The sequence below is a fragment of the Callionymus lyra genome, chromosome 2, assembly GCF_982586985.1.
Source record: "Callionymus lyra chromosome 2, fCalLyr1.hap1.1, whole genome shotgun sequence".
NCBI classification, from domain to species: Eukaryota; Metazoa; Chordata; class Actinopteri; order Syngnathiformes; family Callionymidae; genus Callionymus; species Callionymus lyra.
Genome location: NC_141819.1, coordinates 22,164,685 through 22,185,688, shown reverse-complemented (window position 1 = coordinate 22,185,688; position 21,004 = coordinate 22,164,685). Strand labels below are relative to the sequence as shown.

The following is a 21,004-nucleotide window of genomic DNA, read 5'->3' as shown; positions in this document are numbered from 1 at the left end:
CCCGCTCTGCTGTGTTGGGTCAAACACCAAGGTTTGTCACCACATGTCATCAATCGAGGAAGTCTCCACCGCCAAGGTAATCAATGTATAAACAAAGCGGGGTGTGATAACAGCTGGCTGGAGGAGGACTAAAGACCATTATTACATCATAATGTACTCCACTCTCGTAACCTCTCGTTCGCTGGGATTTCAACTTAACAAAGTACTGACTTCAAAACATGGTCATGATGAGGGATTTACTCGTCTTGGAGAGGAAGACTTTAACATTTGAAACATGTGAGCAAATTAGGAGAGTTGTAGTTAGATATTAGTTGCCGTTTGAAAACTTCACAAACACAGTCAAACAAAAGGAGCAGGTTGTTAAGTGCTCAAGAATGATGAGGTGCAGAAGCGTATCAAGAAAAAGAAAGGAGGAAAAAGATAAGGTGGAACGGAAAGAGTACCCAGAGTGTAGATGGAAGAGAGGAAGTTAAGGCGGAGGCTTATCCTGAGTCGAGGGACTGGGAATCAAAGAATTAGAGAAACATGTATTCAAGACAACCAGACAGAGAGAGAGCAGAGAAAGATGTGCAGCCGGTCAGATTCATGAAGGACAGCGACGGTAAAGTCATGTCTCTGACAACATTCCAGTTGAGGTGTGGAATTGTTAAGAGAAAATTAAATGTGGACAGGACGGCTGGTGAGGGGAGAGAAAATGTTCTGGTAATAAATGATCTGTGGTGCAACTGTAAGGAGATCGAGTTGACGAACCACACCATAAATAAAAGGAAAAAGTTATTGAGCAATGAGAGGTCCACACGCCAAAACTAACATTTGATATAATTCTGCTTCAAAGTTGAATACAACATAAGAGAAAACAAGTAGGTATATTTCTACACTATATGCACAAGATATAAAACGAGGTATAAACATTGGATAATATTTATAATCCTTGAAACCTGTAAAAGAAAAAAGGATTATTTGACATTTTATTATTATTATCGTGAACATTATTATTGTGGAAAAAATGAGAGCTAAGATTAAAAAAAAAAAGTAATATATATATACATTTTCTTATATTTCTTTTAACGATATCTTAAATGTAAACACGTTAAACACTTCTGGAACACATGATGATTGATAGAAACAGTGAATCATTACAGACCTGCTCCCACCAGCCGACATGTGACGCAAACGTCTCCGTCTGCATGTTGAGCTTGATTTGTGGACCCCTCGGACGTCACCTGCCCACCCACACTGTGAAGACGATATTTATGGCCGCGGGGTTACGATACTAAAATTTACAGTTGACTTAAAATACGATTCAGAAGGACATTAACCACATTTTAACTGAAATTCAGACTCCATGAAGAGAATACACAACTACAAGGGACAAAGAACACTAAGTGACTATCATAGCCTTAGCATTAACTAGGTTAACATAAACCCCAGCAACTTGCCTGGCCTGGTTTATTTACTCAAGCATCAGTTTACAAACCTTATATTCCAAACTAGCGTATCGATCAGACAAACATTCTCCAGAATTACTGGTCGACAACATATACTGCATAAGATACAGATGTTGTGTCTGTGATCCGTCTGTTTCTAAACCACGGTTTTAAAGCCAGTCTGAAATAATCATGAAATTCAAACTAAGATCAGGAGAATTAATTTGAGTAATTCTGGGTAATAAACGCTCAATTTTCAAGTCAACTCTTAAATAAATTAAATTATAATTATTTAATTATTAAATTAGAAGTTAACAGGAATATACTAAAAAGTGAAATAAATTATATTGAAACTACTTTTCGATGACCCAAGCTGTTTTTTGAACCGGACTAAATAGTTTTCATGGCGTAAAGTGTCTGTTTGGTGTCTGGGTTTTAACTTGAATTCAGGTCGTCCTCAATGGACATTTGATGAACTTTAGCTCTTTCCAGTCACAAATTGGCTTCACTTTCTAAGACTCAATGTTGCTGCTTGGTCCAAGTAAGAAGAGTTGAATAAGGGATGTTGTTGACTTATATGTAGAAGGAAAAAATCAGGGTATTTTAGCATTTGGAAGAAGATAATCTTCAAATCTTTTACCAAAGAAATTTTAAGAATTGAAATCAACATTGTTTCCCATACAACATTGAACCTTTAAATAGTGATGGAAATAATAAATATATTATTTATTATAATATTCTCAGACTTTTTACTTCAGAACTTAGAAGGGGAAAAATGGCTTCTAGCATATTTTCCCTTTGAGAAACAAATTCTGTTTGGATTCTGTTTTAATGCAAGTATTTTAAAAGCTAAGTAGCTGAAGACACTCGTGGCCAAAGAAGTGAGGATAAGATTGTGTCCCTGAGCAAGACACCTTACCTCCTGATGTTGAGCTGATGTCCTACTGCCATCAGTGTGTGATGAAAAATGTCAATATTTATAGAGCAACTAGCACTGAGAAGAAACACAATGCAGTATCAAACCTTAACACCTTTGAACATATAACTTTTTTTTTGGTGAAATCGTTGAGCAATTTTTTTTTTATCATTTTGGTAGCTAAAGTAAACCTGCTTATCCAGTATGATCAGCAAGAAATCTAATACAATACAAAGTTCATAATTTGTAAATTATGCCTCATAACAAGATTATAATAAAGTAACCTCTTCACCCTTCTGATCATTCTATGTTGTATTCCTTGACTAGTCCTGTTGTTAATAAAATTGAGTAACAGTATAGTGTGTTTGAGTTACTCGCTGCTGATGCCACTGATGAAGACATACGCAGTCGTGTCGCGCTTTTATCCGTCACACTTGTCTTTAACTGCATTCTCTCACAAGCACCAAGACTTCACGTCCGTGTCCAGTTGCAGCTCCGGTGTCTTCAAGCAGAAGGAGGATTGTAATTCACTATTTATACCTCACCCAGACTGACCGCTGCCCGCACCAGACAAAATGACCTTAATTTATTCTGCGCTAGCTTCTGAGCCTGTGATGAAACCCTGTGATTCCTCATGTACAGGTCGTGTTTGTATCAGGTGTGAAAATACCAGATTTGGTTTTCACACTAATATTTTTGTTTAATGCAGAAAGCTGATTCCATTCTTTATCAAGCTCTTGTGTCCGGTGAGGCGCACTAGTGTTCTAGGAACCACAAGATCTGTCAATCTGACATCTAATATTATTCAGTCATATGTTTGACTTACTAGTGTTTGAAAATGCAGCTTAAATGATCTATATTAGATATTTTACATTAAAGTAAGTAAGTAAGTAAGTAATTTTTATTTGTATTTCGCTTTTCCAGACCAGGGTCACGAAGCACTTAAACAATCAAAACAATATTCAATAAAGAATATACTTTAAAGAGCAAGATTAAACTGATAACACAACAGGAGTTCCAGAAAATCAAGGAAAAGCCTGAACAAATAGAAACGTCTTAAGATGTTTCTTGAAGGAGTCAGTAGATCCATCAAGCGCAAAGAGAGAGGAAGATTGTTCCAAAGCTTAGGAGCAACAGCCTGGAAGGATTTCTCTCCTCTGGTCCTGAACCGTGTGCAAAGAACCATCAGTAGATTCTGATCCACAGACCTCAGAGCCCGAGCTGGGGTGTACGGCTGGATCAGATCAGTGATGTAAGGAAAACAAAAATAAAACAAAATAGTTTTTTTTTTTAGTCTTGGCTTTAATGACACTTCCTTGTTCATTCATATTCTTCTTCTTATTGACTTAAGGGCCAAGTTTCACAGGACACCCTGGAAAGGTTTCTTGTCCAAGAAAGAACTTTTACAGGACCTACAGCAATTTAAACCCACCAATTATGCCTTTAGTTTATTTTTGGTGTGGGAGAAAAACAGGGGAAATAATTATGTCAACAGTTTGTTGACAAGTTATTTTAAGTTACATTTTTAACATTTTTAATTTGTTTAATTTCACAATTACCCTTTAGAATCCCTTAAAACAATGTGGCCGGTGTGAAGATACAGTCATGTACAACTAAATAAATTACATTTTATAACCACTATTTCTATTAAGATGTTGTGGCTTTTATTTATTTATTTTTAAAATATCTTAACTGGTTTGGCTTAGGGACCATGATCACCCCTACATGATAAGCAGTGACACACATGAAGGGGAAGAACTTTATCTATGAAAATACATATTAAATAAAGAAAATCGTTATGGTGTTTAAACCACACGTGTGTCGTAACATAACAGTTTAATGAAAGTTTAATCAAATAAAAACCGACTTATTTGGGAAAATGCGTGCTTTTTCTAGATCTTGTGTCGAAGATGTTTGTCGGAACGTCGAGACGCTATAATGTCAGATAAGACATTAAGTTAATGAGCTCTATATCCATGTGATCTTAAATAGCCGCACTGGAGGAGTCTGCCTCCGGTGTACTCATCACAGGACTCGCTCACCGCCGCCACAGAACAATATCGGAGCTGATTCCGGAGTGTGAGGTGATGTCCGGGAGGAGGTGGGGGGGGGCAGCGCTGCCTTGCTCGAGGGTCAGTGGACATGCCTGGCTGGCCGCAGCGGCCTCCGTGTCGCTCACGCCGTGGCCGACTCGCCACCTGTGTCAACACTGATGACTTCACGATGTGCCCTTGCCAGCTCACCTTGCTAAGAGAGACACAGGAAGTGGGATTTGGACAATGACAGTGTCCAGGGGGGCACTTTGTCATACCTGCACTGGAGGGGGGGAGGTGGGAGCGAGGGCTTCGTCTATTAATGTATCTTTACAAGCGTGCAGCTGCTAATACCGCAGGCTCGATCTCTTTCATCTGTGATTATGAAGAAGATCCGCGGTGGCGGACGAGTGACAGCACAACCAGCCGCAGCTCTGTGACTCAATAAACACAAAGAATGTTGCTTTAAACTTGATTTACACTGTGTGGCTCAGTATTTCTGTCCAAATTCAACAAGCTTTAAATACAGGGTTCAGAAAAACAACTTTGGTCGAAAGTGCTGCAGCAGAAGTGTTTGATGTACTTATTTTCCGTCCCACTATTGGTCAGCATCAGGAAGTGGAGACCTGTGGAGACCTAAGTCTGACTTAAAACTAAGAAGTGTAAAGAGTGAAACAGCAGTGGGTCATGGACAGTGTTTTCATACAAACTACTGAGAGACTCATTCAACTTAACAGGAAGATAAAACCAGAAACTAGGGGTGAGTATTGACAAGAATGTGACAACAAAATACGTATCATGATACATGGACAATGATACAATATTTTAAGATGGATTGAGATACTGGATATATTTGTTCTATTGCCTGAGTACTTACAGAATTTACAGACCACATGATTCACTGTTCTGAAACAACAATGTGTCCAAAAGTCAGCTCTAAGAGTCGACTGTATCCACTTATACTCAGTCATTGCTGGGATCTCAGAGGATTTCCTTCTTCCTTTAGATGCGGAGAAAGTCATCTGGTGGCAATAAGTTTAATCGCAGCACAAAAATGAACAAACAGAGTGAATATTTACATGCTAATTGTAAATTTAAAACAATATTGTATTTTAAACACAATTATTACACTATAGACCATTAAAAAATATGTTTAAAAAAAATTGAATGTAATTTGAAACAGAAAAAAAAAATTGATCATTTTCTTTTCTTTTAATAATAGATACAGTGCTGTCAAATATGAATACAGTATCCTGGATTACAAAAACACGATATGTCGCTGTTTCAATATTTTCTAATGACACAACAAGAACTTCCACAAAATTCCAGTTAGAACGTTCTGACACTGGGGGGAGCCAGAAACCATCTATTCAAACTCACATAGTTCTGCTTTAAACCAACTTGTGCTACATTGATCAGTGTAACATTCATGAGGAGTTACTTAAGCAACTTTTTTCATTCTGCAATTTCTATGTACAATGGCTTCTTGATAATAATGATATGTCGCTTTTTAATCACACCTAAGTCACACCTTTTTTTCTTTTTTTTGCAGATTCCAACAGAAGCTTTCACAAAAAGCTGTACAAAAGTCTTTTAGCCCCTTGCATTTAATGCATTATGCTGCGTTTTAAGATAAATATCCAAACAGTTTATACTTTCCATGGAATATAATTTTTTTCTTTGTTGAAACCAAATATATATTTTTAAATGCTCTTGTCAATATCTACTACTTTCTTCAATTGGAACTGGATTTGTTAACACAAAAAAAGTCCATTATTAAGCTTTGGATATTTATAGATGAAAATACACTTTCCAAAAAAATCACTGATGATGACAGTGAGGAGCTTTGGCATCCAGACACTCAGTGTAGAGCAGCTGCTAAAGGTTCAGTATGATGTAAAAAAAAACAGCTTTGGGTCGACGATTTATGATTTCAGTTTTACTTCATGACAAAATATTTCATTTAATAATGATAATCTATTTAGTTTTTTCTTAATTTCAAAGATAATGATGGATTTAATAATCTACATTAAACATATACACTTGAAATCATTTGTATACTTTAAAACATATTTTATTAGCGTAACATTGCAGAGATAGTAAATGCCTGCCATTAAAACCTCAATAATTCAGAGTGAAATTTTGGTGCCGATGATGCTGGTGAGAGTGATGATGGGATGTGTCCTTCATAACTGCAGCCAATCCCCTCTGCCTGCGCTTCTGACACACCTCCAAAAAATATGAGCGCGTTGAAAATGTATATATCATTGTGGAGTCGCGGCATGTGTTCCACTCACTGCGTCCACGCGTCATAATAAAGACGGAGAGTCACAACAACAATAAAAAACAAAGTCGCTCTCTGAGGTTGTCGGATAAAGTCCGCGCTTCTCTGCTGGGGGGCTTGAGGTGGTCTTGGGCACACGCATGTTTGCGCGCACACGGCGGGAGAGGAGCTGCAAATGGGCGGCATAGGCGCAAACTTCTACCTCAGCATGTTGAATGGAACTGAAACTTTCGCCAAAACCTCCGAGCACCGCAAGGACTTCACAGACTTCAAGATGGGGCTCCAGGACGCCAGGTACTTCTACTCGGAGTCGCTCGCCAGCAGCCAGGACGCGCTGGCTCTGCAGTACCACCCGGATCAGACGGGGTTCGGGGCGCAGACGGGCAGGTTTTACGCGCAGACGCTCAGCAGCTGCCCGTACGGAGGAGTGCGCTCGCCGGGCCGGAGCGCGCCTGGAGGACCCGGGTACATCTCCGCGGCGGGGGACGGGTTCGCCACGGGTGGGAAAGACGTTTACCCGCCTTCCCCGGAGAGTTACACGAGTGGGTTCCAGCACGGGTACCAGCGTCCGCCCGTGTACCCCTTACCGGGGCAGCAGATGTGTGGGAAGACGCAGGCGCTCCTCAACAACTACCCGCTGTGGGCCAAGTTTCACAAGTTCCAGACCGAGATGATCATCACCAAACAGGGCAGGTGGGCAGTTTGGAAACTATTCTTCAGCGCAACTTAAGTAGTCACATGATGCACTTTTTTGCGCGTTTGTCACATGAAAATAATAATCCTAACCGTCGCGTAAGGAGTTAACTTTTTATCACTTTTATTACTACAGTGACTTCAAAACTTTGTCAATTTACATTATTTCTGAGGTAGAATATGCGGGTTTGGAATAGACTTCAAGATCAAGATCATCATATTCTTTTAAATATTTGTTTTGTATTCGGTTTCTACGACTGGGAAACATTCTGTTGATGAATATTACAAAAGTAATACATTTCTCAAGTTTTATTTATTGAATATACTTGTTTAAGTGATAAACTTGTTGAGCTCCTGGTTCGATAAAATAAGTGATTAATAAACAACCGAATGGTATTTAAAGGTTAATTTTACAATTACGTTTAACTTTTTGCGTTTTATTTTTACCTGCAAAATCTATTGTTTAAATGTGTTCCTTGACATGGCAACAGGTGCGTTACGAAGCCTGTCTCATCATCAATTCAATCATCGAACTTCACGCCCTTAAACAAATATGTATATATTATATTTTCCCTATTTAAAAAAACACGAAGCATAATTTCCTTAACTCATTATTTTAGTTAAAATTATTATTATTATTATTTTTTTTTGTGCGACGGATCAGTGGACATTTTTAACAACACTGCTTTCAGAGAAACATCGCTAACTAAGCATACATTATATATAATACTGTAGAATATTGATCCGGGTCACGCAAATATTAAAACATGTATCAAATGGTTAAAGGTCTCCCTTATGGTAAATCTCTGCTATAGTTCACATTTTTAGACTTTTTTTAAACATCTTATTTAATGCGATGTAAAATAACAATCATTTTATTTGTGTCTTATTAAAATGAGCAATTAAACGTTGAATTTATTTTTTGCTCGAAAGTCTTCAGCACTTCCCAGTGTCCAGAGTCACTTGTTGAGTTTGTAACTTTCCTAAGGGCATTTGTAGAATAAATATTTTTGCAGAATCTAATCTTTAATTATTTTTTGTTATTTAAATGAAGCACATTTGTTTTATAAACGAGTTATTACATTCAAATTGAAGTATAACTATACTCCAGATTAGGGTGGGGCTGGACGGCACCTCAGGGCAACTGGACCGGGTCACCGAGCATCCTTTCACGCCCACAGAATGACTTCCTTAAAACGTCACTTTGGTTTGACAGAAGGTTATAAACTATTATATTCTCATGGCTGTATTTATCGTAGTGGACATTTTCACTGTACCCACCTGTAATAATAGACGATTATTTTCATCATTGACCAGATTTTTATCATTGGAACAAAGCAAACTACAGCTTAACTACACCTCTACCGCTAAACATAAAGTAAGTAAGTAAGTAAAGGTTAATTGTTAAAAAAAAAGAAGAAAAAAAAAGTAACTGTAATTGATTTCTTGATTCATGAATTTCTCCAATATGGGAAGATTCCCCTGCAACAAAATGGGCTTTTAACAAATAAATGATTAAGATATTATTAAAGTAAGTAAAAAAGCACATTTTGTGACACTTCCGGTTATAATGTTTCAGGTGTTTTGTTTTTTTCTAGAGCAGATTAATGGTCTATTTTATTTCTAAAATTCACAAATTTCCTGTCTTAAAAATATGAATAAATGTAAAAGTAAATATAAATGCTAGTATTATTAAGTTTAATGGTAAAATTAATCGCACATATTTCCTTTCTATTACTAAAGTTTAAGCTTAATGGACAATATCTACAAACAAAAATAGCCCAAAAAATCTAACAAAACTGTGTTGTAACTTATTTCCTTGAGACCTCGGCTCCTGCATAGTTTGAGTGATGTAATCTGTGCTACAACTTTTTTTATACGCGACTTATGTTTTTACGCGACAATAATTATAATTTTGCTATGAAAACAATTTGAATTGATATGTTGGAGGCTAGATGGGCTATGTTAAAACATGAATAACATATAATTAACAATGCTTTCATTAACAATTTTCTTCTTTTAAAATAAATGTTCAAATAGTTTTACATTTTTCGAACATCAAGAAAATGAAACGGTTTCATGGGCTGTCCCAATTTTATTTTTTTTTAGTTTAAGATTCAACAGTACACTGCTATTGGTGTTTCAGATAACCACTTAAATAAAAAAAAAACTGCTTAGACAGCACTGTTGCCTTTATTTAACTAAAATATATATATATTTTTAATTTTGGAAATGTACTTTCGAAAGATTTGATAAAACAAAAGTTAAATGGTTAAATACTAATCTTAAATATTCAATTGTCAATGAATTATTTCAATCAAATATATTTCATGTTTATTTTATTGCTGTAAAATAATGTATTAAATATAACACTTGATTAATAAGAAATTATCTATTATAATAAAAGTAGTTCTATGTTTTTTTTAACTTATAGTGCAATTTTATGACTCTTGGAGCAGCTCTTGAATTTTAATTAAAACAATAGTAATTATAATATTAATAATAATTTACCTTGAATTCTAATTTGATTTTAAGATTTTAAGAGTGTATATCAGCTTGAACTATGACACTAATGACTAACTTTGGAAAATAAAAACACCAGATCATTAACTTTGAATTTTAAACATGTTAAACTAGACAGTAATTTGGTGATAAGCTAAGATCGATGGCATCTACTGATCTGCTTCTGTAATGATGAGCTTCATCTACGTTGCTTTGCCAGAACTACTGCAGTGACTGGAGTTCACACGTCAATTGTTGAATTATTTTCTGGCCATCATTTGTAAGTGAGTTTTTGTAAATGTGTACCTTGTCTTAATATCTTATTAAATAACACATTTCACCCAAATTACAACTTTCAGGCATAAAAAGGAAGCAACCCTAAAAAGTCAGCCTCTCAAAATACTGAAGTTCCACCTGCCTGAAAAATATATTTCAAATTTCAAACTCCAAAAGAATCTTCCATTTTCATCTGGGGCCTCCTACATGATAATGTTGGACTGATTTCCTGTGAAAGGGGTGAGGGTCTGCAATGTTCATCAAAACCCCGACATGTAGGAGAGAGAAAGAAACGAGAGTCAAACATCAGCCCTGCAGTCTTCAGATGGCCGAGATGCTGAAGCAGCTTTGAAGTTGAGGAAGTAAAAACTCGCTTTCTTCGCCCCGCGCTCGGGTGTAAAGCCTGACAGATCTCTCAGAAGTTCTGCTCTTCTACCATACACTCTTTGAAAGATGGAGACATTTTCAATTCATCCCTTCTTCGTGTGAGCTATACTTAGATCTGCCCGTGTGTGTCTTTTTAGCTCTTCATACACGTCTGTGCAGCCACGACATCGCCAACACAAATTTTGTTCACGAATGACGGTGTCCAAAGGCCCACAGTAAAAACTTAAAATAATAATAATTTATTTTAATAAAATGTATTCAGAAAATTCTTGAATTTAACCAGATTGAAAATTTAAATAAGATATAATAAAATACTATTTGTTTTATTTGGAAATAATTCGTGTTTTAGAATTTTAAATAAATAATCCTCTCGTATTATAATATTTCTGTAACATATAACCTAAATACTTTGTGAAAAATTGCTCGTATAGGACAATACATTTATTTTGTAATCACTTCACTACTTCAGATCTCTGCCTGTATTATTTGAAGATAAGAATGATCTTGACACGCACGTCTTTAATGAATAAATGAATATTATTTCAATATTATAAATATAAATAAATATCATGCGTTTTGATATAAAGAAAATATGGCTGATAATAAGCGTAATAAAAACAATTATAGATAGTTTTTTTTCCACAGAGGTTTCGGCATTATTCAACATGCCGTTTGTTTTTTCACACCTTTATCGACTCTGCGAAAAGAAATAGGCTCTGCGTTCACAGCTTTAAGACCATGACTCGTCACTTCCTGTTGATGCATATGTTCGCACAACTTACTCACGTTTATGTTCTATACTCCTCCCAACACGTTTCTGATAATATCTTAAAGTGTGTGTGATCTACACGTCGCTTGTGTGGATGACACTCAAGACAGAGATTATTTTAATTTATGATCAAACAGGAACATTTAGCCATTACCAGTATCCTGATCTGCTTGTCCTCAACATCAGTACGGATGTTGTTATTTTCCAAAATGGTTGAATTCCTGTCGCAGATGTGGAGCTTTTCTGTGTGAAAGACGCTCATGTCCGGCAGCAGCTGTGGACTGGCATGTTTTCATCACAGATCATCCACACGGTGACAAAAACTGGACCTGAACTCCTGTCCAGATGAATCAGCAGGTGCACTGACGTGGAAAAGTTCTGCTGATCCACTTTCTCCTCTCTGGTGCTTCTGCTGTGCATCCCCAGGATGTGCTGTGCTGCCCCCTCCACCAAATGTATTTTGATTTCTGTAAATGTCACCAGCACCTCCACAGTCTCTGTATTACTGGTGGCTTCACCACACTCTATGGTCTGGACTTCAGACTTCCCTTATGAGTAAACACCTGGACTCAGACGCTCGTCATCAGATAAACCCCCACATAACGCCGTTGTCTGGTTTGATTGCTGTTGATGTAAGTTTCTTTTACCACACGACCACCAACGCTACCTGCAAGCACTCCCTCTGTTATTTTTTTTTGTCTGTGGTGGGTTTTGTTTACACGAGCTTCTGTTATTTTCACACTTCAAACTGACATAAAATGACATCACAAAGTAAGAATATTTGTTTGACAAATAATGGTTCAATTGTCAAATATAAGATATTAAAATAGTACAATTTTTTTTAAATGACAATGCCCCGTATTGAAGTTATAACTTTATAATCTCGTCAAATGAGAGGTTACAAGAGTGGGATCCATTGTGATGTAATCATTTCTTCACTCCTCCTTCGGCCAGTCGTAATCACGTCCTGCTTTGTTTATACAACGAGTCCCTTGGAGGTGGAGACTTCCGGGATTGATGACATGCAGCGACAAACCTCAATGCTTGACCAATCACAGCAAAGTGGGCGTGGTTATAGTGAACAAAATTTTATCTACAGGAAAAATTAAGTGTTTTCAGTGGGCGGGCTAAAGATCATTTTCTAATGTAAATATTTAAATGAAAAGAGAGTTTTGTAACAACAGACACATACTGATGATACAATTGAGATCCAAGATCTATTGAACGGACACCAGGGGCCGAGGAAAACTGCTGACTGTGTTCTTTAATCTCTTGTAACCATCAACACCAGGGGGTCCCTAATCCTTTTTGCACCGCAGTCCAGGTCAACGACTGTCCTACAGTTCAAAACAACAACAATAAGATTCAGAAAAACAATGTTGAGCGCAAAAAAATCTCACCTTTACGCTGAATCAGCAGTAGCCCTGGGCTTGGGGCAACAAGATGGTTCCATTTTTTTTTTTTTTTTCTAGTTTTAGTATTTTTTGAGTTAACTTGACTTAAACGGCGGCTGGTAATGTGAATAGTCATATGCTTATATGACACGGGGGGGGAAATGTTGGCATTTAATTTTCAAATTAAAACACCTTTCAGACATTTGCATTAATACAACACCAATTCAAGAATGTTCTGCTAGATGAAACAAAAAAAAAAGTATTTCCAAAGCAAGAGGTCGTAGGTTTGATTTCAGCTTCAACTATTCTTATAGAAAATAATTATTTCTGTTTCTTCAACCTGCAGCTCCTTTGGTCACTCTGGTTTCCTTTCCACAGTCCAATAAATAAATAAATAGAAGATGAATGATGGTCCATGTGCCCTGAAAAAAGGTTGGCGACCTATTCAGAGTTTCCCAGGCCTCTCGCCCCGTATAGCTGGGATTGGTCCGACCCCCTTACAACCCAACAATGAAGGAAGCACAGGAGAGGAAAAAGGAGGAAAGAAAGAGGAGCAGCACAGAAGCAAAATTATTGTTATTAATTACTGGCTTTTATGTGTTATTTCTGCACTTCATCCGTGTGACATAATCTGTGGTGTTTTCATTACTTGTGGTTGGAACTGAGCACAGCATCAGCAGCATCCGCTCAGTAGCCTCCAGTCATTTTCAGCCGTTTACATGCAGTCGGACTAATGTCCTGATTTGGTCCCTGATTTGGTCTGTTGACCCTTGAATGACCCTGCTGCGTGTAAAGTTCAATTCCGGGCCAAGTTTAATATTGACATACCTGTTGTCAGTGGACAGTTGATGTTGATCTGGATGCTAATTAGTTTGACATCTATTGTTTGAATGCATCACAGTTGAGGTGTAGCATGCTGATGTTTCTGTTTCTTCTGCTGGTTCTGTCAAAGCTGCTTCTTCTTCTTCTTCTTCTTCTTCTTCTTCTTCAATAGAAGAAGGGATGCTCTGACCTCCAGATCACCCCCTCTCGGAGTTTACTGTGGCAATAATACATATTTTATTAAGAGATGCATTAAAATTTCACGTTACTCATCCGCCACATTAGCCACGCCCCCTTTCCCAGCCCAACCTCTCATGGTGTCATGTCTTCTCTGACCTGAGAATCCAAGCAAGTGCACTGATGGAAATATTAGACGGTTGAGGCAGTTTGTCTTCTTTTTGTGTTACCGTATGGTTGTGTTGGTTTCCTACCAAATGTGTTAGTGTGTGGCCAGAAGTCAGAAAGATAATGACTATTAAGAGAGAGATTAGAGAAGTTACACGTGACAAAACAAGAATATTTTGTTAAATAAATGTCTAATGTGGATTTAGGTCATTTGTTGGGGGCAGATCCTGACAGAGACCCCTTTGAAAACCCTGAAGAGAGTCTTATAGTATCATATTGTGGCCCGTGAGCCTCTAATTTTGGTATTTGGCAACTAATACCAATGAATAAATGCATTATCTTGCAGGAGGATGTTCCCTTTCCTGAGCTTCAACGTCAGCTTCCTGGACCCCTCGGCCCACTACAATGTGTACGTGGACGTGATACTGGCTGACCAGCACCACTGGCGGTACCAGGGGGGCAAATGGGTCCAGTGTGGGAAAGCAGAAGGCAACATGCCAGGTAAGTCTGAGCTTGATAATAAAGATTTGGACGATTGATTGTGCCTTCATTGTGACTTTGCAGCATTTAAAAAAGAGAAGTCAGCAGAAAATAAAAGCCTGGTGGTGACAGATAAGAAGGACAAAGTCGTTTTTATTGATATGAGGAACTTCATTTTTATCTCTTCTTTTAAGTTGCAGGCTTTATTAGATGCTGATATGTTCCTTTATCCATAGCTATAGTTCATGTTGCTTCATTATACATTTTTATATAAGTGAGTTATTATTTGATGAACTAAGCACGTTTTTTGGTTTTATCATTTTTTTTAAAATCAAAAGTTACTCAAGAAGATGTTAAACAAAGCTGGTTTTCTCAGCTGGTTTTTCAGGCCCTCAGGTCACCTTGACCCTGAGATAACACAAGGGTAAAGGCAGAAGCCGAGACCATGTAAAGGAGTTAAAACTACATCTTCACTTAAGAACATCTAAAAATAATTCAAATGGTCTGAATATGTCTATCAATGAGGTATGAGTGGTGTAAGAGATGTTTGAGATTATTAGGAATAGATCTGTGTCATCTGTAGAACTTAAAACATGCAGTTGGTGAAGTTTCTTCGGTGTTTCCAAGCGTGACTGTCAAGATTTTACTTTGATGAACAGGAAACCGGACTTACATGCACCCGGACTCCCCGAACACCGGAGCTCATTGGATGAGACAAGAAGTGTCGTTCAGCAAACTCAAGCTAACCAACAACAAAGGAAGCTCAAATAATGTAGCCCAGGTATGGATCTACCCAATGATGAACTGTATTATTAAACAAAAACTACAAGTTTTTATAAGAACACAAATAAAGGTTCTGGTCACAAAATGTGAGATGACCTGAACCCCCATGTTCTGACCTCCACTAGATGATCGTGCTCCAGTCCCTGCACAAGTACCAGCCTCGGCTTCACATCATGGAGGTGAAGGAGGACGGGACGGAGGACCCCTTCCACTCCTCCAAGGCCCAGACCTTCATCTTCCCGGAGACTCAATTCATCGCCGTGACCGCCTATCAAAATGCAGACGTACGTCATATGACAGCTTTCATTTCAATTTGACTTATACAGTATGTATATATATATATATATATATATATATATATATATATATATATATATATATGTATTTCTTTTTGTGAATTTATTTAGGAAAACAATAACAAATCCAATTACAAATACGGCTTTATACGTAGTTATAAGAAAGCAGTTTTTTTTGTGTGGTCACTAGCGCATCACGACATGTTTAAGCAACACCTTTTAAGCCCCCCATAAAAGATAAATCAATCATTCATGTCTTCACCGTGTCTCCGACGTGGGGGGCATTGATTTATGCACGTGTCAAATGAAATATACATCGACACTCATTTACAATTGACAGTAAGTGACTTTCTTTACTGTACGTGGGTTCATCCGCGAGTCAGCTCACCTCAGCTGACTGCAGGCCGCCCCAGTATGTGCTGCACACACTATATCCTCCGCAGCTGCTACGTTGCATTGTTAAGAAGTTGCCAAAGGAAATGTACTCAGCCACGTCTCCCGTCTCAAGTTGTCGACCAAATGTTTCCGACGGGGAATGAATTAATCGCATGTTATCCTCATCAGTTATTAATCTGTGACCTCTGTTTGTCCGAGTCTTGTTTCTCCTACGTGATTGCTGACTTTTCCATAAGCCTAATTTCTGTCTTTCCACTGCTCTTATTTCCCCCCCCCCCCATGCAGATCACTCAGCTGAAAATAGATCACAACCCCTTTGCCAAAGGTTTCCGAGACAGTTATGACACGTAAGTATTATATATAATATATAGATTGCTCCAGATAGATAGAGACTGTGGACGATGCTTTTACTTCTTTCTCTTTTTTTCCCATACTGAGGACTTCTTTCCTGAAAAAACACCTTTCTAGACCAGGACTATAAACCTAAGGCCCTCAGGCTATATTAGGTTAGGTTAGGTTAGGTAGAACTTTATTGATCCCTCAGAAGGTCTCCTTCGGGAAATTGTTTTTTTTTCCAAATTATCCACAGCAAATACAGCAATTTTTCATAAAAAAGATTCAAAATAAAATAAGAACAAGAACAAAGAGAAATAAAGAGAAAGAACAAGATGATACAATCTAAGTCTAAAGATAAAGATAAGGAACATAGATCAAAGAAAATAATAAGGACAAAGGATACAAAGATTAACATAGAACAGAACATCATGATACTTTTACTCCACTCCTGCCCCCGAACTCAGAATTGTACAATTTAATAGCCCGAGGAATGAATGAGTCCTTGAGTCTATTTGTTTTGCACCAGGGAAGGAGCATCCGTGCTCTCATTCTGCTTATATAAGGTCCACACTAAGGATAGGCCCCTAGAATTACTCAAAGCTGATCCTCATTGTATGACAGTTTATGTTGATGTTATTTGTTTCTAATCTCTAGAGATCACAGAAATGACTTCCTTGTGAGTTTGGTACATTTATCCAGAGAGTTGGGTGCACAGGTTGGAATGATTGGCTACGTCGAAATATCTTTCTCTTGGCCTAAAGCGACCTGTTGTCAGTGGCGGTCTGAAGTCTTCAGGTCTCACGTCGTCCTGAGGTTTGCGTGCACATGTGGCATGCTACAACCAGAGAGCGATGGCCTGAGAGATGCTAGATAGACGCTTTGAGGTTTGTGCAGGAAATAACACATTCTCTTCTCTTCTCGCTTGCTTAGGTTGTACGCACCTCCCGAGTCTGATCGCCTCACCCCTTCCCCCAGTGAGAACCAGCAGCTGCTGACAGGGAGCTGCTACCCCCAGGGATACCTCTCCGAACCCTACATGAGCCCACTGCCTCAGAGCCGCATCTACGGCCGGGAGAACATTGGCGTGGGACAACCCCACAGAGACCCGTCCGCCAGTCCCGGTCCACACAGTCGATGGTACCTGCCTTCGCAGCAGGGCGTGGCGCCGAACCGACTAGACTTCGCCTCGACCTACGACGGGGACTTCTCCGCCAACAGTTTCTACAAGCCATTCCCTCTGCAGACCTCCCCTCACCTCAGTTACTACCCAGACCACCCGTTCGCGTCCACCAGCGTGTCCGCCGCCACCACGGCCGGCTGGACCACCAGCCGACCCCAGTACCTCAACCACCCTGCCAAGCACGGCCCTAGCTTGGGTTGGTTCAGACCTCTCTCGTCGCCGTCCTCGACCTCGCCGGGCAACCCGAGGCTGCACGCCCCTTCGCTCCTCGAGCCCCTGCAGCCGGTCCTGACGCAGGACAAGCCAAAAGACATTGCAGGCGTGACAGGTGAGGACCACTGGCTGGAACCGGCCTCCGTCAAATCGGCAGATTCTGTCGACTCAGGGTTGTTCGAGGGCGGCTTGAGCGACAACAAGAAGAGAAGGGTGTCGCCTTACACGTCCAGCACGGAGAACTCACCGCCGCCTCGCAGTGCAGAAGTGAGCGAGAAGGACAGCGATGCTGATTATTACGGCTATTATACCCACTAAAGACCCTTCAGGTGTCCCTCCTTCGTGGCCCAGTCAGGTCCCTCCAGATTGGTTTGAATGGCCTCATTTGTTTTTTTAATACTTTGTTAAACAAGCTTTTTAAATGTCTCAAAGAAGAATCGAGCTCCTCCACCATCCATAAACTGCAGAATTTAAAACTCTCTTTCTAAGATGTCAATTCTGATGTTTTATTTAAAACATCGTAGAAGCCTCTCGTTTACAAAAGAAAGTGATAGAACCAGAACTCTTGGATTAGAACAGGTCAGATTAAGACTGGCTTAAATATTTTAGACGTGTTGGACATTTTACTCAGATCTGAACAAACTTGTATTTAAGAAACCTCTAATATTGTCAAATCCATTTGTGCAGTCATGTAAAAAGATGATTATAGCTCCTTGTTTTCAGCGATGTCTTGTTAATTTGAATATCTGGTACAATCAAAAGTTTCATTTGTCTAAAGATAAGAATAGATCATAATATTTTAGTTTAAGAACTGATATCTAGACATTTTCAATGGTTTCTTGATGATAAAATTAGGTTCTTATAATAATAGACATTGTACAAAAACCAGTGCTTTAAGTCATTCCACGTTTTCTTTTCTGTCTGTAGGTCACATGATACACAGCAGTTACTGCTTGAGTGATAAATATTATTGAAGAAATCCGGGCTGCTCTAACCATTTTTCACATGACTGTACATTTGGGGGATTAAAAGCCATTTCCCTTTTATTTCCAAATTTGGTTTGACGCGCTTTAATTCGTCAAAAAATCACATCCTCCAGCTTTATCTAGCGCCCTCTAGTGGTGCCACGCCAGCTGATTACTGGCAACACCAACAAGGGTCAAGAGAGTTCAGCGAGAACACACTCCAAAGAAAGCCATCTGGACCCGGTGAGGACAACCTTCACTGAGTGTGTGACGATAATTAAATCAGCCGAAATAGAACATCCCCGAAACAGGGTCGACATATCGTGCCAGCACAAAAATAGAGAAGTCCTTTAAGGTTGGGTTTTTTTTTTTTACGTTTTTAAAGAAATGTAAATATTATTTTTTAAATTGTGAGTTAAAGGGCTAAACCTGGCCATTTATTTAAATGAAATGCTAATTTTGAACTAACGAAATGTAAGAGGAACATGAAAAACATTACAACCAAAAGATAAGGTGTTGGAATTATATCTTTCAAATGAGACCATTACACAGTTGTAGCTGTTCACAATTTCAATGATTGTTATTATGGTTATTTTGTTATTACTAATGATTAAAAAGCAACGTCAAACCATGTGGCTATTTAGAAGGAAGTGCTGAATCTCAAATAGATCAAATTACCAGATTACCACACGACCCTAAAGATGCGAAAAGTTCTCCTGAGTTTTCACTTTCGGCAGAGTCCTGGTTTACGACCTTTGACCTCATCACACTGTATGCTGTAACTGCTTTTGGCCTGGTGGACAGCTGATGTTCAGAATCTTGTGTGTGGTGCACAGACCCTCCCAGCTGTCACATGTGATGTCATACAATACCATGGCAGGAGTTGTTTTTTTTTTCGCCCTGAAGGATTTCTGCCAGAGAAGCTTTTCGGAAGTCAGGTGATGATTTATAAATAAAACCACCTAAGGGTCAATTGGGGGCAACAGTTATACACAGCTGCTGTGGTCCTCAAGCTTCTCTTTTTACTCATCAAATATGTCAAGATCTTTATCGCAAAAATGTTCAGGGCTTACCATGTGCTCCACTATGTTATGAGATTATATAAAGAGACAACAATCTTTCATGCTAACTGACAATGTCACCACAAACAAATTAGCAAAAGGATCAATAATGGATGACAACACAGCTGGAAAATAGTATTGGCAGTGGGACGAGTGACAAATAGAAGCGCCACACACACACACACACGAGGACAAGACGACGAGTGTTGGATGTTGAAAAATATCATCGCGGTTTTTACTGTGGGCACGTAAAAAAAATGACCAGATGCACATCGAGATAAACAAAAGCCTGTGTTGTGTTCCGACCACCAGAAACAGGAAGTGATCAGACAGTCTGAATTTCCCCTCTGGTCTTCTGGCAGAGACGTTCTCTGACAGAAGTAGGACTTTAGTGACCACTGACATGAAGGAAGTGAGGCTGCAGTCGGCGCCGATCACAAACGGTGCCTTCACTCCTCACCAGGTGTGCTAATGGCCTCCGACAACAGCAGAGTCGAGAAGGACTCGGTTCGGTGTTGAGTCTGTGCACCTGCAACAATGTAATTTTGATTTTGGTGCATCACACTTTGCAAAATGAGGATTTAATTGAAGAACTTAAAGAAATAAAATAGGTTAATAAAGCCTAAAGTTAGTGAGGGGGAAAAAAAAATGTTTTTTTCCCATTTAATGAGATTAACAAAACCCTTTTAAGCAATCATATTTCATCTTCAGACGTTTAATAATATCATTAATAATCATTTTGTCTTTTAATAAGAGAAAAACAACAGCGCATATTTTGGAAGAGGAGAGGATGATCGCTTTAATAAACCAAATACAAATATATGATACTTTTATTGCACGTGAAATCATACAACAATAACACCTCCCGTCACAACCACATTAAACCTTGAAAGATAATTCAATGATGTCGAGCTAGTACGGTACAATATTTGTTTGACTTTGTGTCAGAAAAAAAAGGTGTTTGTAATTGTAATTTTTTAACAAGTCTTTGAAAATAAAAGTGCAATTATTGATCATGACAATCACAATCAATGACAATCTGATGATGTCAACTCAAAGAATTGTGATTTTTTTTTTTTTTTCTCGTGCTGTGGTTGGTTAATATGGTCTGATGGTAAAAAAGGCCAAACTCCAGTCAAAGCCAAATTCTTTCCTAGTGTTTCTCACTTTTCCTACCAACTGTATGTTGTCATTGTGAAAGTGTCAGGGGAACAAACTCTTCCTCTCTGAGCCAATCAGGAGAAGCACACGAACAAAAATGTAAATAAAATCTTTTTTTGAAGGGAAAAGTGTTATTTATTAAAGGTGGCAAAAATGGGTATTGTGCTGTTTTATTTTATTTTTTATTCAATATCATTAAAGTTGACCATGAATATTTAAGCGTGTTGGTTTTATTCATCGTCCATTAAATTTGAAACTACTAAATGATGGACGAAACATTTGTTA

General features: G+C 38.5%; 1 protein-coding gene across 2 annotated transcripts; it reads left to right on the top strand.

Annotated features, from left to right (window-relative positions):
- Positions 1-6,709: 6,709 nt before the first annotated feature.
- On the top strand, positions 6,710-20,938 carry tbx21 (T-box transcription factor 21). Of its 2 annotated transcripts, XM_087784106.1 has the most exons (7): positions 6,710-7,353; positions 14,195-14,349; positions 14,988-15,109; positions 15,237-15,395; positions 16,089-16,150; positions 17,070-17,276; positions 17,358-20,938. In XM_087784106.1, exons 1-7 carry the CDS (start codon positions 6,836-6,838, stop codon positions 17,848-17,850), a joined length of 1,716 nt encoding a protein of 571 aa, XP_087640232.1. In that variant the 5' UTR covers positions 6,710-6,835; the 3' UTR covers positions 17,851-20,938. The 2 variants fall into 2 exon arrangements, with proteins under 2 accessions (XP_087640232.1, XP_087640230.1); XM_087784104.1 differs by having other exon boundaries at positions 17,070-20,938.
- Positions 20,939-21,004: the final 66 nt, after the last annotated feature.